Here is a 17,682-nt window from a genome sequence, read left to right as displayed (position 1 = left end):
TAATTCACATAGTGGATATCTGCAACTGAATTGTAGATATCTGTAATGATAAACCCCATACAAATGAATGGCAAAAGTGACGTCATTTGTCCTAGGAAGAATGTCTTTGTGGATATCTGAAATGACAATTACGGATAGGAAGAATGCAGTTGCGGATATCCGAAATGTTCTTTTCGACGAGGCAAAACTGAAATGCAGATATCCGCAACACATATCCAGTCTAGCTGTTAAATGTTAAAACGGCTTTCCATACTGGCAAGCCGTTTTAACATTTAAAAGTTAAGTTCGACTATCCGGAATTAACGTTGTAGATATCACCAACGTCTTTCTGACAGAATGAAGGTTAAAGATATCTCAAACGTCATTATGACTAGTGATTATGGCATGGTGCCAATCAGTGCTAATTACCAGTTAACGGGTGCGATTTGAATGATTAGAACAACAACACGCTCTTATGGCAAGCCGTTTTAACATTTAAAAGTTAAGTTCGACTATCCGGAATTAACGTTGTAGATATCACCGACGTCTTACTGACTAGTCGTAATTACATTTTGGATAGTCGGAACTGTCATTCGAGATATCCGTAACGTAATTGTGACTAGTCGAAACGACAGATAGAGATATCTGCAATGCAGTTTTGACTAGGCAAAACTGAATTACAGATATCTGCAATGACGTCATTGAAAACGACATTCAACTCGTCACACATCTTAAATGACAATTGCAGATATCCGTAATTCAGTTTTGCCTAGGCAGAATGAAGGTTAAAGATATCTCAAACGTCATTATGACTAGTGATTATGGCATGGTGCCAATCAGTGCTAATTACCAGTTAACGGGTGCGATTTGAATGATTAGAACAACAACACGCTCTGCTCCCGCCTAAAAGTGCCGGCCTGATTTGCATAAAGATATCTGCAACGTCATTTCGCCTAGTCAAAACTCTAATTCGAGATATCTGCAATTACATTTTGACTAGGCGGAACGAAAGTTACAGATATCTCAAATTTCAGATATCTCTAATCAAAATTCATTTCAAGATATCCATAACTTGATAATAGATATCTACAGTTAAATTATGACTATCCCTAACTCCAGTTCGAGATATCTACAACGTCATTTTGACTAGTCGTAACTCCGGTTACAGATATCTACAACGTCATTTCGCCTAGTCAAAACTTAATTTGAGATATCTGAAAAGGAACATGTAGATATCTTGAATTGAGTTGAATTAAAGATATCTTGAACTGGAGTTGTGACTAGTCAGAATCAAATTGTAGATATCTCAAACTGGAATTACAGATATCTACAATCCAGTTACAGATATCCGTAATTCACATAGTGGATATCTGCAACTGAATTGTAGATATCTGTAATGATAAACCCCATACAAATGAATGGCAAAAGTGACGTCATTTGTCCTAGGAAGAATGTCTTTGTGGATATCTGAAATGACAATTACGGATAGGAAGAACGTAGTTGCGGACATCCGAAATGCTCTTTTCGACGAGGCAAAACTGAAATGCAGATATCCGCAACGCATATCCAGTCTAGCTGTTAAATGTTAAAACGGCTTGCCATAAACTCCTCACGTTACAGAGACATACCACTATAACGTCGCCACGACGAATATGGGAATCACAAAGTTACGTCCCTAGAACGTTATTTGGTACGTCGCTACAACGAATATGGTCCGGTCCAGTTACGTCGTCACAACGTAACTGTGTTAGCTGGGCTCTCTCGCTCCCTCTCCCTCTCTGCCGTGCGCGCGCTGGTTTGAAACACAGTCTCTATGCGCGCTCTTGCTCGCTCGCTCAGGATTCCGGGAGATTTTAACTAATTTGCGGGCATCAGGGAGCCGCTATCAATATGCGGGAGACTCCCGGAACTTCCGGGAGACTTGGGATGTCTGCTCTATATCACAACTAAAAAGATGTTTGAGCCCTCTTTCATGACCAGGTACAAGTCAATGCTGTTTCTTTGTTCCATTTGCACTCTGTACATGGGTTGAAGCTCTCAGTTTTGAGCTTCCAAAGTGCACCAGACTGATGCATTTAACCTTAAAATACACAAAAAACGCTCCTTTCATGTCAGTAAATTAAAATGTCATTGGACAAATATAGATTTCGGTTAAGCCCCGAATGTTCACAATGTCTGGCTCCGCCCCTTATTATGTCCATAAATAATTCACATGGCCTACATAGCCAGTACGAATTAGGCTATAGCCTATAATTTTTTAGCCACAAGACGATTCTTGATGAATCAAAAAAACAAAAAGTTAGCTATGAATATTAGCCTAGAAAATGCTGCCCTACCAAAATTTGTGATTGCCCCCCCAGTCCAGCAAGCCTAGTACCGGGCCTGCGCGAACTCATTCTGAACAGCTGATGAAAAAGCAGAGACGATTGTAGACGAAAATGAAGAGAGATTTTATCTTAGTTTTTATTTTATACAAAACATTTTCGTCTCGTCTTTTTTCGTCAACAATAATGCATGTTAATTTATTCTTAGTCAGCGTTTTTGGACAGTGGTGCAGTCTTGTCATCGTCTCGTCTTAGTCATGAAAAAAAAGGTCGTTGACGAACATATTTCGTCTCGTCTCGTCTCGTCTGACGAAATTAACACTACTGTCCACCTACCAGATCCACTCAATAACTGGAAGGCCCCTCAGTCGAAGAAACGTCAATCATATTGTCGGACTCGTTCAACTCCAAGTGGGTGTTCTTCACGTCGAACAACTCCATCTGCTGGTTCTGGAGTCCAGATAGCAATTACGTTTGGGCCACATGTGAGTATTATCTGGCACATATGGCCTAGATGTGGCATGGCTGAACAGATATGGGCCAAATTGTAGCCATATTTGTTTTGCCATAATTTTAAAAACTGCGGGAAATGCTCTCTTGGTTCACAACTGATTTTGAGGTCTATGGCCCAGATAACAACAAACACATGAGAACCATATGTGGTTGAGCTATGGCACACAGTGAGAAAAGCCGACTTGTGGTAAACATTTGGCTTATACGTGGAAAAACACAGGAATCCTGAAATCAAGTGCGGCAAACATCTGCCGTTCCACACCTCAGGTTGCTATGCATCTTCCCTCCTATTGGTGGAGAGACTACGGCGCGAATTTGACTGAGTGAGTAGTGAGACGCGGGCAGCGGGCGGCATTTCTGCTTTCCTCACGACTGTGTACGTTCAGGTAAGTGATGTTTTGGCACTTTAAAGTCATATAATTGAAATATGCAGCATTATGTGTCAATATTGCATGTTATTAAGCGTGTAGTTATTCGTTTAATTGAGCAAGGGGTCAAATTAGCTAATATTTACCTCAGTTTAACAATAGGCCTACAGTTTAACGTTAGGGGTCCGCTGGCTTGCCGTTTTAAATTCCGATGTTTTTGGCTATAAATCAACAGTTACACATAAAGTATGTCATGTTATATCATTCTGAATTTAGGCGACGCGGTCTGACCATAGACTGTAAAAAAAATAAAAAAAAAATAGGGTCTGATGTCGGTGTTAATGTTCGTCAAAAAACTTTAGGCCTAAACCCAATTTGTGTAACGTTACGCAATATCATTTAACTAACTTAATCATAGTAGCCTAATAATAATAATAGCCCAATAATAATAAAATGCCAACAAGAATTACTACGTTACATTAATACATGTGAATTATTGCATCTGTCTTTTTTTATTTAAATCTGAAATGATATTCGATCAAGACTTTTCCCTCTTTAAAATTAAGGTGTAAGGTTAGGCTAAATTTGTTTTGTCACAATACCAAAATTATGACACAATACCTGATTAAAATACCTTGTCAACATGACCTAATAATGAACTGTACTTCTACAGCATATTAATATGTGTTAATGTTCATTTCAACATTTACTAATACATTCAAATCAGAAATTGTACTTGTTAACGTTATGCACTGTGAACTAACATGAACAAACAATGATCTGCTGTATTTCTATTAACTAATGTTATCAAAGATTACCAGATACAGTAAGAAATGTAGGCTATCACTCCTGGTTAGTTATTAATATATTAACTTTTGTTAACAAATGAAACCTAATTGTAAAGTGTTATCAATTGTAAAAAAAAAAAAAGAAAAAAAAAAAACTTGACTTGACTGCTTGTTCATGCCTTGCTTTTTGACCATTCTCTGCCCTTTATTTAAAATAAATATATAATTACATGCCACAGTGTGATCTTGCAGAAATGTTTGCAACAATCACATTATCAATTATGTTAACATTCTCTAACCTTTCACAAATACGAACCCCAACCTGTCATAACCTGTAGGTGCTATGAACGAATTATTATTTCATGATTTGAGTAATTTAATAGTTGTTTTAAATAAAATTGTATGAGCACAATATAGTCTATAGTTTATTTTATCTTTGTTATTAAAATAAGCAAAGATGCAAATAATAAGCAATATGACAATTACTATAATAAGAAAGATACAAATCAAATAAACAGTGCTTCAAATTTTTCATACTTTTATGTTCCCACAAGTTAGTATAGCCATGATGAAACCAAGTGAACTAAACCTGTCTCTTCACTGTACATGTTATATGATGTGCTTATAATTTATATAATTTTAAATAAAATTCTGCACTTGTAGTAATATCTGAAATTATGCCTGATATCACTATGTAGCCTGCTTTTAACCCTGCTTCCTTTTTTACAACAGATTTTGTTTGTTTTTTTTCTTACAGATTTATTCGGTGAGACTTTTCCTTCAAATTATCATCATGGACATTGCAAGTAAATGTAAACAAAATAACCTTAGAAGGAGGGCTGTTAAAAAAGTAAATTACTTATTTGACTCCCTTGGTTGCGTTCAAGATAGTGAGGAAGAATTAGGCCTACACTCAGATCATTTATCTACCAGGCATGCCTCAGATTCTGAGGAGCCATGTGCTGAGTCATCATCAGAGGTGGATTCTGATGATAATCAATCTGATGATGGGAATTTAGTGAGTGTCGATTTGGTTGCTTCACTGGCAGGCTGGGCTGTAAATTTTGGAATCTCTCTGATTGCTTTGTCTGCCCTTTTGACTATACTTAGGGTGCATCTCCTTTTCCTTCCTAAAGATGGTAGAACTCTGCTTAGAACAAAAACCTCGTACAAGACTCAAATGATAGCTGGTGGAGATTTTCATTACTTCGGTATACTAAATTCACTAAAGACAGCATTTTAAAACATGTGGTCCAAAGTTCCTGACCAACACATTTTTAGACTGCAGTTAAACTTTGATGGCATTCCACTCTTTAATAGCAACTCTGTACAGTTTTGGCCAATACTTGGTATTCTTCAAGACTGTTAAGTAAAGAGGCCCTTCGTAATCGGACTGTTCTGTGGTAGCTCTAAACCAAAATCTTTGAACGAATATTTGAAAGATCTTGTAAGTGAATTGAAAACACTGAGCTGTGGGTTTGGCATTAAAGGCAAATGGTTCTTTTTAAAAGTTAGTTCTGTTGTATGTGATGCACCTGCTAGGGCTTTTATCAAAGCCATCAAGAGTCACACTGGCCACTCTGCCTGTGGTAAATGTACTCAAACTGGCTTGTATCTCAAACACAGAATGACCTTTCCTGAAATGAATGCCCCACTTAGGACAAACCTCTCTTTCCGGCAGATGATAGATGAAGACCATCATGTTGCCAAGTCTCCTCTAATAGAAACAAACATTGACATGGTTGGTGGTTTTCCTCATGACTACATGCATCTGGTTTGTCTTGGGATGATGCGGAGACTTTTAGATCTTTGGCTGAGTTCAGGGCCACTCCGTGTTCGATTATCTTCCCGGCTGAGTCAAGTAATTTCAGATTCTCTTGTAGGGTTGAGATTTTACATACCTTCTGATTTTGCACGTAAACCAAGACCACTAACACATAGACTGAGGTGGAAAGCTACAGAACTTAGGCAGTTCTTGTTATACACGGGTCCAGTGGTCCTTTGTAATGTCCTGGCCCCACCAGTGTACAGCCATTTTATGCTTTTGTCAGTTTCTGTTTATATTCTTCTCAGTCAGAAATTTTGCTTTCTGTTAAATGACTTTGCTCATACATGTCTAGTGTCTTTTGTTGAACATTTCGGCGTGTTATATGGTCAGGAATTTCTTTGTTACAATATGCATGGATTACTGCACCTCTGTGAGGACGTGAAGCAGCATGGTAATTTAGATGAATTTTCTGCTTTTCCTTTTGAAAATTTCTTGGGCACTCTTAAAAAGCTTGTCAGAAGACCTAGCAATCCTTTAGCCCAAGTCATTCGCAGGCTATCCGAAATAAATGCTCAGAGCAATGCACGCGATGAGACTATCAATAGGACCCTTAGACGTGAACACAACAATGGCCCTGTACCTTTGATATTTTCAAAAGCAGTTAACCAGTTTCAAGAGGCTTTCCTTGGTGGTTTAGTCATTAAAATAACTGAAGGAGACAATTGTGTGAAAATACAGAATAGTATTGCCACTGTTGTGAACATAATTTTGAGCGAAGGAAAAGTATTTTTTGTGTACAAAGAGTATAAACATAGAAGCTCTTTCTTTGACTATCCAATGAATTCAAGTGATTTGGGAATTTTTGTTGTGAGGGAACTCTCCGAAGACGTGCACATCTCAGAGTTTGATGGCAATATTGAGAAGTATGTTAGGTTACCTCTTAGAGAAAATTTTGTTGTTTTTCCATTACTACATTCTGCACAAGTTCATGAAACAGAAAATTAAATATGGGATGTGTGGCGATAAACCAGTACAAAAGTCTCAGTTGGTAAGTATTTATCAAATTGTTGTTTTTGTTATTTAAGCATTATCAGTCGAGCAAGCAATATGTTTTTATGCTTTGTATATCTTTCAGGAGTTTTTAACTGTTCTGACAGGCGGTTGTTGAAAATAAGAACTTGTTCTTTAAAGAATAGTTCCCTTAAAAATAAAAAAATTCTGTTATCACTTAAGGGTCTTTCACACAGGACGCGGTATGCGCAGCGCTGGACGCTGGGCTCAGCGTTGCCCTTCAGATACAACTAGGGATGGGTATCGTTAAGGTTTTAACGATATTACTACTCTTACCGATACTGCTTATCGATACGGTACTTTAACGGTATTCTTATCGGTACTTTTTGTTTATATGTATATATATATAAGAGCTGAATTAACATTGCTTTATATTATATAGTGTCCGGCATTTTTGGTGTTTTATGTAAGATACAGTAAGAACATGAACAAAGAAAGTAAAACAAACTGACAAATACAATAAAACAAAGACACAAATGAAATAAAGTGCTTTCATTTGTTCATGTGTTCAGGTAATATAGACCTAGCCTATAAAAGAAATCTAAGTAAAGTAACCAAATGTAAAATAACACTGGATGGTTTTCACAGTATAAATTAATAGATTAATGCTTATTAAGGATAACTATATCCAGAAGAAGCGCTGAGTGATTTTCTCTTTGCATTTTGTTGTTTGATTAGCATTGATGGCACAATCATCAGAATAAATGTTGTGACTGCTGTCACTTTAAGACAATAGATATTAACACACATCGGATTTTCTCCCAGCTGTTCATTTACACTTACGATATAAACTGCGTTTAAGTAGCTAAACACGCTCCAATCCGGTCATTTTAACATATTTGTGTGTGTAATTGATCGTTTCGACGTGCACCTGAAGCCCAAAGTGTAATTTGTTTGTCTATTAGAGACCCGTTTTCAGCCTCACACAATTCAGCCTGAGGAACAGCGTCTCTTGCGCGGATTATTGTGCTTTCAGCGTTTTAAAACGTTGATAATAATTATCAAACATTTACTGCAATTTAGCAACAGTAAAGACAACAATCACCGATTGTGCTGATTCTGACGTTAAGTTTGGGTTTAGGGAGAAATGAACGCGCGCAGCTGTGAATAGAATAAAGGGGTGGTAGACGAACCGTGGATAGTTTTTAATAGTTTTACCTCAGAAATCTTCTTTCTGATGATACTTGGAAGCCAAAATCGAAATCAAAAATAAAATAAGCATAATATCACAGACCTAAAGTGTAAGCAGATGTTTAGTTGTTTAGTTCTCTCCTCCATCGTCACCATTAAACAGGGATTTCATGTGAGCAGCTGTGCGTGCTGTAACTGCGTGAGCGCGATCTCTCTTCTGGGTTGCGAAAGCAAAAATGCACCATAGACAAATGTCCTAATATTATTGCATACAGACACAGCTGGCGACTCTGGCGAGATAGTATTCGCAAGATAATGTCTATATAGCAATAATAAATGTACGTGTATTTTTTTCATAATTTCTCCAGTACCGATAGCAGAACCGTTAACGTCAGAGCTTATCGATACACCGGTCTTTCAAAATTTAGCCCCGGGGTCAATTTAATACCGGGTTTCGGTACCCATCCCTAGATACAACGCAATTTGCGCTGCGCTATGCCAAGAGCAAAGTAGGTGGAGTTTTCAAAACTGCCTGTTCTATTTATAACAGTTCTTCTATCTAATAACGTGCAGGCCTGTTAATTGTATCGTACAGCTCAGGAAATTCCGACACAGTACAGTACTAGTCCATCCATTTTGATTTCCGTGCTTGTTTGGATGCCCCGATCGATTCTATTGGCCGCGCTGGTAATCATCACAGAGCGCAGCGGCAAAAGTTGAACTATTTTGAACTTTGACCGCGGCGTGCGCACCGCTGCGCTTGTGCTTTGGTCGACGCAGCAACAAAACGTCCTTGTGCGGCGCAAGCCATTGAAATGAATGGGTTTTATAGCGCAGTGCTGCGCATACCGCGTCCTGTGTGAAAGGCCCATTACTCACTCTCAAGTTGTTCCAAACCTGTATGAACTTCTTTCTTCTGCTGAACACAGAATAAGATATTTTGAAGAATGTCGGTCACTAAACAGTTGATGGACCCCATTGACTTTCATAGTATTTTTTTTTTTTTTTTTTCTCTTCAACTGTTTAGTGACCGTCATTCTTCAAAATATCTTATTTCTGTGTTCAGCAGAAGAAAGAATACAGGTTTGAAACAACTTGAGGGTGAGTAAATGATGACAGAACTTTCATTTTGTGACTTAAAATTATATAAGGTATTTTAAATATACAATCTCTTATTTACATCATTTACACTTGTGTTTATAATGAAAGGATTAGCAGTGTTAAGTGGATTCTGACTTTCTGAGTAGCACCTCTGATTGGTCATGTCGTTCCAAACTTGTATGATGTACTTCTGTGGAACTCAAATGAACGTGTTTTAGTATGTGAACAATATTTTCAGTTTTGAGACTCATGTTCTTTCTTTTTTTTTTGTTCAATAATAGGCATGTTCCATATTGTTTCTTTTTTGGAAACAAATGAGGTGGAAGTGGTGCCCAGCGGTTGGGTAGATGGTGACCAATGTGTCTGGCCACGCCTAAGAGGGGAGAGCCTCACAAAGGCTGTGAAACTTGCAATGAAACCCAAGAAAGAGTGGAAAATCTTTAAAGTAAAGCTTCTCTACACAACAGGTATTTCTTTCATGTTTAACTCCAATAAATATATGCGATACATAATATTTAATGTCTCACTATAAGTTTTGCGCTTTATCAACCAAATTAAGAAAAACTGATTTTTATTGCAAAAGAAAAATAATTGATAGTGTTTAGAATATCTATGGATTCTACCAACTTTTCTATTTTTATACAATGTTATAAAATGTATAAATTTTTTATAAATTATGCTCATGTTTATTCTGTTTATGTCCCTTTCACACAGTAAGCCCGGTAAATTACTGTAAAATTACCAGTACAACTTTTCCACTAACCACAGAAAGGTGCTGTTCAAACACGCAATGACGTTCTGTCTTTTTACCAGTAAGATACCATTCACACATCAGTACCAGAATACTAGTAGCCTCTAATGTTAGTTCACCCAAAAATTAAAATTATTTAATTGATTCCGTAATGTTGTTCTGAACCCGTAAGACCTTTGTTAATTTTTGGAACACAAATGAGGATATTTTAGATGAAATCCAAGAGGTTTCTGAACCATCCATATGCAGCGATGTCATTGCAACTTTCAATGCCCAGAAAGGTAGTAAAGAATTTGTTAAAATAGTCCATGTAACTACAGTGGTTTAACTTTAATGTTATGAAGCGACGAGAATACTTTTTGTGTGCAATTTTGGGATTAAGGACATAGCAGTCTACAGGTGGTCAGAAACCTCTTGGATTTTTATCATAAATATCTTAATTTGTGATGAAAGATGAACAAAGGTCTAATGGTGTGTTCACACCGAACGCGAATTTAATTATTTGCGCGAGTAGATTACATAAAAAGTCAATGCAAAGACACGAATAGACGCATCGAATTGGGCGACGCGTTTGCCACGAACGTCTTCCGCGCAAGTTGAAAAATTTGAACTCGAGCAGAAGATTCGCATGACGTGTTGTTGCGCCAGCCAATCAATGAAGAGCTAATTGATACATCCGGTCTATCACTGTTGTCGAAAATGGAGATGCTAATTGTTGCTGTCTGGGTACCCAGTTTGTTTGGCTTTCCTCCGTATTTGGGACTTCCACAACAAGTACAGAGCAGCAATATCTTTTATGTCAGACATGACGGAAACGTATGCCAGAAAGAAACTGTGTTGTTGTTTTTTTATTCACGAGTGACGTGGACGCGCGAATGGGTTCAAAATGTTCAAGCGTCTAACTAGACGCGTATTTGACGCTCTATTCGCGTTCGGTGTGAACACACCATTACAGGTTTGGAATGACATAACAGTCACAAATTAATGGCAGAATTTTAATTTGTGGGTGGACTATCCCTTTAAACACTGAACCGCTTTTTTTCATCCACCTGGATGAGAAGTGCTTTAGTTTCATCTGTCCAAGTTGACAACATTATTTTAATGTTAACGTTAATTTACCAGTATTTTACCAGTAAATAATGTATGTGTGAAAGGGACTATTTAGGCTATGTGGTTGTCATTTAGTCTTACATGTGTTTTAGACAACTATGATGATGCCAGGAAAAAGCTCCCTGAAGCAGAACTCTTCTCTGACATTCAATCTGATACAGAGAGTGGGGCTAAAAAACCTAGACGAATTATGTAAGCAAACATCTCTTTTCCAACATGAGTTTTTTATTCTGTTATGAGTTTTATTTTATTGTTTTTATTATTGTTTATTATTTATTATTATTTTTAAATAGAAAAGATCTCTTTCCGTATATGGCAGTATTAACCTTGTGTCAATTTCTATTTTTCTATGAAAGGAAGAGCTTTAGACTTCAAAACTTTAAACTTTTGAGTGACAGTGATGATGATGATAATGAAGGGCAAAATTTTAAAGGCCTGGAACCACCGCCTCGTATTAAGCCACCAGCATTTCAAACATTCAGTCAGTCAACTCAAAGCCCCTCTTCAGCAAGACAGCAGCCTCCTCTCTGCCAGCCAGCTAGTCAGCCACCAGCAAGTGACCAATCCCCGTTCTACAAGCCAGCTAGTCAAAATCACCAACCACCTCTCTACCAGCCAGCAAGTCAGCCATCAGCAAGTGACCAATCCCAGTTCTACAAGCCAGCTAGTCAGCCACCAGCAAGTGACCAATCCCCGTTCTACAAGCCAGCTAGTCAGCCACCAGCAAGTGACCAATCCCCGTTCTACAAGCCAGATAGTCAGCCACCAGCAAGTGACCAATCCCCGTTCTACAAGCCAGCTAGTCAGCCACCAGCAAGTGACCAATCCCCGTTCTACAAGCCAGCTAGTCAGCCACCAGCAAGTGACCAATCCCCGTTCTACAAGCCAGCTAGTCAGCCACCAGCAAGTGACCAATCCCCGTTCTACAAGCCAGCTAGTCAGCCACCAGCAAGTGACCAATCCCCGTTCTACAAGCCAGCTAGTCAGCCACCAGCAAGTGACCAATCCCCGTTCTACAAGCCAGCTAGTCAGCCACCAGCAAGTGACCAATCCCAGTTCTACAAGCCAGCTAGTCAGCCACCAGCAAGTGACCAATCCCAGTTCTACAAGCCAGCTAGTCAGCCACCTGCAAGTGACCAATCCCAGTTCTACAAGCCAGCTAGTCAGCCACCAGCAAGTGACCAATCCCAGTTCTACAAGCCAGCTAGTCAGCCACCAGCAAGTGACCAATCCCAGTTCTACAAGCCAGCTAGTCAGCCACCAGCAAGTGACCAATCCCAGTTCTACCAGCCAGCTAGTCAGCCACCAGCAAGTGACCAATCCCAGTTCTACAAGCCAGCTAGTCAGCCACCAGCAAGTGACCAATCCCAGTTCTACAAGCCAGCTAGTCAGCCACCAGCAAGTGACCAATCCCAGTTCTACAAGACAGCTAGTCAGCCACCAGCATGGAGCCAACCACCTCTCCAACAGCTAGCTAGTCAGCCACTGCTAAATCACCAACCATCTCTCTTGCAGCTAAATAGCCAGCCAAGTTTAGATTACTTGCAGCCAGCAGGCTCAGAATCTGGCATAAGGAGAAACCAACCACTACAAAGTATGTTATACAATTGTACAACTTTAAAAATAACACAGGTTTAATACTCTTGATTAATATCTACAATAATTGGTTGTAGAGCAGGGGTCGGCAAGTAACTTGGCCACGCGCCACTATTTTTTTTTAGCCAGTAGATGGCGGGCCAGCTACACGGAGTAGGCCTATGGATACAAATTAAATACTTTTAATGAGTCTTAATCGTTTTTTTAAATTAAAGACATGTTTTTCCATTATTTATTTCCTGAACTAAAATGAAAAAACGAATAACGACGGGTTTTCTGATTGTGTGCTCAGATCAAAAATAGAAAAAATTAATTACTGGATTAGACAAATTTTAATTTTGATTTTTAATTTAACACCTTAGGCATATATCAATGAAATCATTTTAAACAGATCAAGTACTATTGTGGTAGCCTAACAGATTACAGCCATTTTAATAAAGAATAGCAATCATGCCTCATTCGCTTATAGTCCGACTTTTGAACTTTATTCCTTTTTTTTATTATTATTTATTTGGGACACACACATACACACCTAAGGTTTAAGGAGGTCTGCGCGGGACTGTTTTTTTTTTTTTTTTCGTCCTGCTCCCGCAAGGTTTTATTCAGCAACCGCTTAAAATACACTCTGTGTTCACCCGCTTTATTTCCCGACCAGACGGGTCCGCAAAATTTAGATCTCGTTTCCTATGGAGTCAAATTAATGCCTTAAAATTTTGCCCAAAAAAAAATTTTTTGCAAAACAAAAAAAAAGAATTGAGCAATAAAAAAAATGTTTTGCAAACAAAAATAAAGAATTGCAAAGGAAAAATAAAGTATTGAGCAGAAAAAATAAGTTTTGCAAACAAAAATAATAAATTGCAAAATAAAATAACGTAGTGCAAAAATAAAAATATAATCAATTACAAAAATCAATGACAGCTGTAATTCTATTTTATCTTTGCCACATATTTTTCATGCTCAAACCTACTAAATCATTTGCAACGCTCATTTTATTCTGAGTTTCAGTCAAGCGTGCGCTCACGATACCGGTTTTCTTTGCACTGCACTTTTCTGTGCGGTTCTCTTTATGGCACTGGTTTGACGTGGGGGTGGAGTCAAGAAACGGGGGCACGCCCCCGCAATACATGTCATCGGCAGGAAACGCAGATCGCAACAGAACAGATCAAGCATAGAGACAGAGCGCATTTATTATAATCTCCAAACCACGCCCACCGGGGGGGAAAACAATCCAACCGTCTCCATTGACTTTGTATTGCGTGAGGCTGCCTTCTCGTCTTTTCTGACTCATTACAAAAAAAAACAGAACAATGCCTAAAGCTGCTGTGTGACAAGGTGTACAGCTAACAAGCTAAAAAACCCAGAAATAAGTTTTTATAAGTTGTCGACCCCAAAAAACGAATGTTTAAGGACACAAAAGTGGATACAGGCAGTGAGACAGAGCGCAACGGGTCATATTACTATAAGAAATGCATTGGAGGGGGTCGTAATCGGCGACAACATATGCTAAATAAACCAACAAAAACAAACCATTCATTATTTTTAACCATGTCAAAGAATTATTTCACCTGTCGCCGATTACGTTCCCCTCCAATGCATTTTGCGGAGGCGTGCCCCCGTTTCTTGACTCCACCCCCACGTCAAACCAGTGCCATAAAGAGAACCGCACAGAAAAGTGCAGCGCAAAGGAAAACCGGTATCATGAGCGCACGCTTGACTGAAACGCAGAATAAAATGAGCGTTGCAAATGATTTAGTAGGTTTGAGCATGAAAAATATGTAGCAAAGATAAAATCGGATTACAGCTGTCATTGATTTTTGTAATTGATTATATTTTATTTTGCAATTTATTATTTTTGTTTGCAAAACTTATTTTTTTCTGCTCAATACTTTATTTTTCCTTTGCAATTCTTTATTTTTGTTTGCAAAACATTTTTTTTATTGCTCAATTCTTTTTTTTTTTTTTTGCAAAACTTCATTTCTGTGCAAAACTTTAAGGCATTAATTTGACTCCATATTTCCAGAACCTCACATTCAGATGTCTCTAACAGAAAGAGAGAGATTAAGTAGCCTATAACAATTATAAATGCTATACAAAAATTGTGTTCGTGTCAATATAAATATTATTTTAACATTGTAGGCTACTGTCAACAGAGAAAAAAATGTCACAGAAAAAATTAATGAAATATAAATAACATAAATTAAATAGGACAAAGCCTATCACTCAAATTTCTAAGCAACATAAACGAAAACCATATTGCCCTACTGACAAATGAAGTAGGCTATTTTTTGCCAAACTATTTCAAACATCCGTGCAAAAAAAGAATGTTGTTGACCGACAATGGTTTCAGTAGCAAACAGCTCCTCAGAGCGAGGTGTACAGGTGGTCTGAATGAAGTGCGGATAGATGGCTCCGTCCAAAGGTAGCCTACACCGGAGTTTCGACCGCTACCGTCTTTATACTTTAAAATTTAATCCCGCCGCATGATTCCTTATGGGCGTTTCACACAGTATGCAGTGAAATCGCCGAGCGACTACGACTTTTCTCAAGTAGTGGAAGCATTCAAGTTGTGCAGCATTTAGTTCAAATATTTTTTTATCAGGTAGCCTAATACATATTATTTACCATTGTGTTATACCCGAATAAATAATAATAATAACAGAAAATCGGAAAACAAGTCGCATTCGTTTTTTTTCATTTTAGTTCAGGAAATAAATAATGGAAAAAACAAGTCGGTTTAAATGTTTCAATTTTTGGTTTTGATTAAAAAAAAAACAATTGAACGAATGATACACAGGGCCTATTTGTAAAACTTATTGTAAAATAAAAATAGGCTGATAAAAAAAAACGGACTTCCAAAATAATCTGGCGTGCCAGAAAATATTATTGACGCCTGTTGCTGACCCCTGTTATAGAGAATATTAATGTTCTTTGGATATATGGCATTTAGAAAATAATCTATTAAATTATCTAAACTGTTCTGGAGAATATATCAAGTCCTAATGCAACACATTGACTTGATTGATGTGCCAGTCACCTAATATGCATGTTAATTTCTTTCAGTTTTGCTAAGGGAGATATTGACAAAACAAGAAATGCTTCTAGACCAGCAAAATACAATTATGAGAATTCTACAGTCAACACATCGCCCAAGGCCTGATGTCCATGATGGGGCCAAGTTCAGAGATCGTCTTCCTGTCAAAGATGTAGAGTCTCTCCGGTGCCTGGAGGCTGAGCTGAAGATGAACCCTGATTCTAAATCAGAATTGGTAAGAAATAAATTATAGCCTAGTAGTTCGAAACAGTAAAGAAATTAAAAAATAAAATACTTCATAGTCTTCCCTGTATGAACTAAATATAAATCTGTTCTTATTAAAGCTATAACGGTGCATTCACAAGCGGCGTAGCGCTAAATTTTTTTCCCCCATTTACTTTGAATGGCTGATGTCATGCGTTGCCAAACTGAATTTTGGGTTCCGTTGTGTCGCTTCACTGGCATTGCTTGCGGCAGAAGTTGAAACTTTTCAAGCGCCAATGAAGGCGTCAGCCAATCAGATCACCTTTATGCAAATATCCTAGAGCGTTGCAGTCCAAGCTGAAAGTAATGTGATTGGCTATTGTCACTATGACAGTTGTTAACGCCAAGCTTCAGACCAAGCTACATCAAGCATCGACGCTGACGCTTCGCGTGAATGCAGTGTAATAGTTATTCAATCAAGGGCAGTAAGTTATTTTCTCTCTTGTTTGATTAGCTTTAATGGCACAGAGAGCAATAAGTATATTAGGCTGCTAATTATACTGACCATACTAATAAACATCTAGTTTACACCCAACTGTTTATGTTCACCTGAGACACAACCAACTGTTTACATGAATACTACACACGATAGTCATTTTGTCAGATAACTGAATTGGTTTTCTGTGTGTGCACTTTAGCTGTGTCAGCATGTGCACCGCATGGGACAGTTCACCCAAAAATGAAAATTAGCCCATGATTTGCTCACCTTCAAGTCATCCTAGGTGTATATGACATTCTTCTTTCAGATGAATACAATCAAAGTTATATTGAAAAATATCCCGGCTCTTCTAAGCTTTATAATGGCAGTGAATGACTGTTTCTGTTCATATATTCTGTCTAGTGCATCCATCCACAATTAAAGTAATCCTCACGGCTCTGGGGGGTTAATAAAAGCCTTCTGAAGCCATGAGTTTGTGTAAGAAAAATATCCACCTTACACAAACGCATCGCTTCCCTTCAGAAGGCCTTTATTTACCCCCGAGAGCCGTGAGGATTACTTTAATCATGGATAGATGCACTTTTATGGACTTCAAAACAGAAACGGCCATTCACTGCCATTGGGACAGTTTTTTATTAGGGCCCGAGCACCGATGGTGTGAGGACCCTATTGGAATTGCTCCGTTTATTAGGGCCCGAGCACCGATGGTGTGAGGACCCTATTGGAATTGCTCCGTTTATTATTATTAGGGCCCGAGCACCGATGGTGTGAGGACCCTATTGGAATTGCTCCGTTTATTAGGGGCCAAGCACCGAAGGTGCGGAGGCACCTATTGTTTCCGTTAGTTTTCTTATTATTATTAGGGGCCAAGCACCGAAGGTGCGGAGGCACCTATTGTTTCCGTTAGTTTTCTTATTATTATTAGGGGCCAAGCACCGAAGGTGCGGAGGCACCTATTGTTTCCGTTAGTTTTCTTATTATTATTAGGGGCCAAGCACCGAAGGTGCGGAGGCACCTATTGTTTCCGTTAGTTTTCTTATTATTAGGGGCCAAGCACCGAAGGTGCGGAGGCACCTATTGTTTCCGTTAGTTTTCTTATTATTATTAGGGGCCAAGCACCGAAGGTGCTTAGGCACCTATTGTTATTGTTAGTTAGGGGCCAAGCACCGAAGGTGCTTAGGCACCTATTGTTATTGTTGGCGTTCCGTACGCTTATTATTATTCTTCCGCTTCTTCTTCCGCTCTTGAAGTCTATGGCAGCCCATAGAACCGCTTGCGGGAAAGTTGTGAAATTTGGCACACAGTTAGAGGACAGTCTGACCTTTGTCCATAGCAAATTTGGAGTCTCTAACTCAATCCCTCTAGCGCCACCAGCTGTCCAAAGTTGCACTTATGTTTATGTTAATAACTTTTGAACCGTAAGGGCTAGAAACAAAATTCTTTTTTCC

General features: G+C 38.5%; 1 protein-coding gene across 2 annotated transcripts; it reads left to right on the top strand.

Annotated features, from left to right (window-relative positions):
- Nucleotides 1-2,113: 2,113 nt before the first annotated feature.
- Nucleotides 2,114-16,929, top strand: LOC125265032 (repetitive proline-rich cell wall protein 2-like). 2 transcript variants are annotated; one of them, XM_048184964.1, is made up of 6 exons: nucleotides 2,114-3,202; nucleotides 4,730-6,788; nucleotides 9,325-9,510; nucleotides 10,997-11,096; nucleotides 11,261-12,498; nucleotides 15,561-16,929. In XM_048184964.1, the coding sequence occupies exons 3-6, from the start codon at nucleotides 9,327-9,329 to the stop codon at nucleotides 15,782-15,784; spliced, it is 1,746 nt and encodes a 581-aa protein (XP_048040921.1). In that variant the 5' UTR covers nucleotides 2,114-3,202; nucleotides 4,730-6,788; nucleotides 9,325-9,326; the 3' UTR covers nucleotides 15,785-16,929. The 2 variants fall into 2 exon arrangements, with proteins under 2 accessions (XP_048040921.1, XP_048040912.1); XM_048184955.1 differs by having other exon boundaries at nucleotides 2,115-3,202; nucleotides 4,730-4,738; nucleotides 15,561-16,928.
- The last annotated feature ends 753 nt before the right edge of the window (nucleotides 16,930-17,682 follow it).

Source organism: Megalobrama amblycephala, linkage group LG1 (assembly GCF_018812025.1).
Source record: "Megalobrama amblycephala isolate DHTTF-2021 linkage group LG1, ASM1881202v1, whole genome shotgun sequence".
Lineage (NCBI taxonomy): Eukaryota > Metazoa > Chordata > Actinopteri > Cypriniformes > Xenocyprididae > Megalobrama > Megalobrama amblycephala.
Note: the sequence above shows the minus strand (reverse complement) of the source record. Positions and strands in the feature narration are given on the sequence as shown.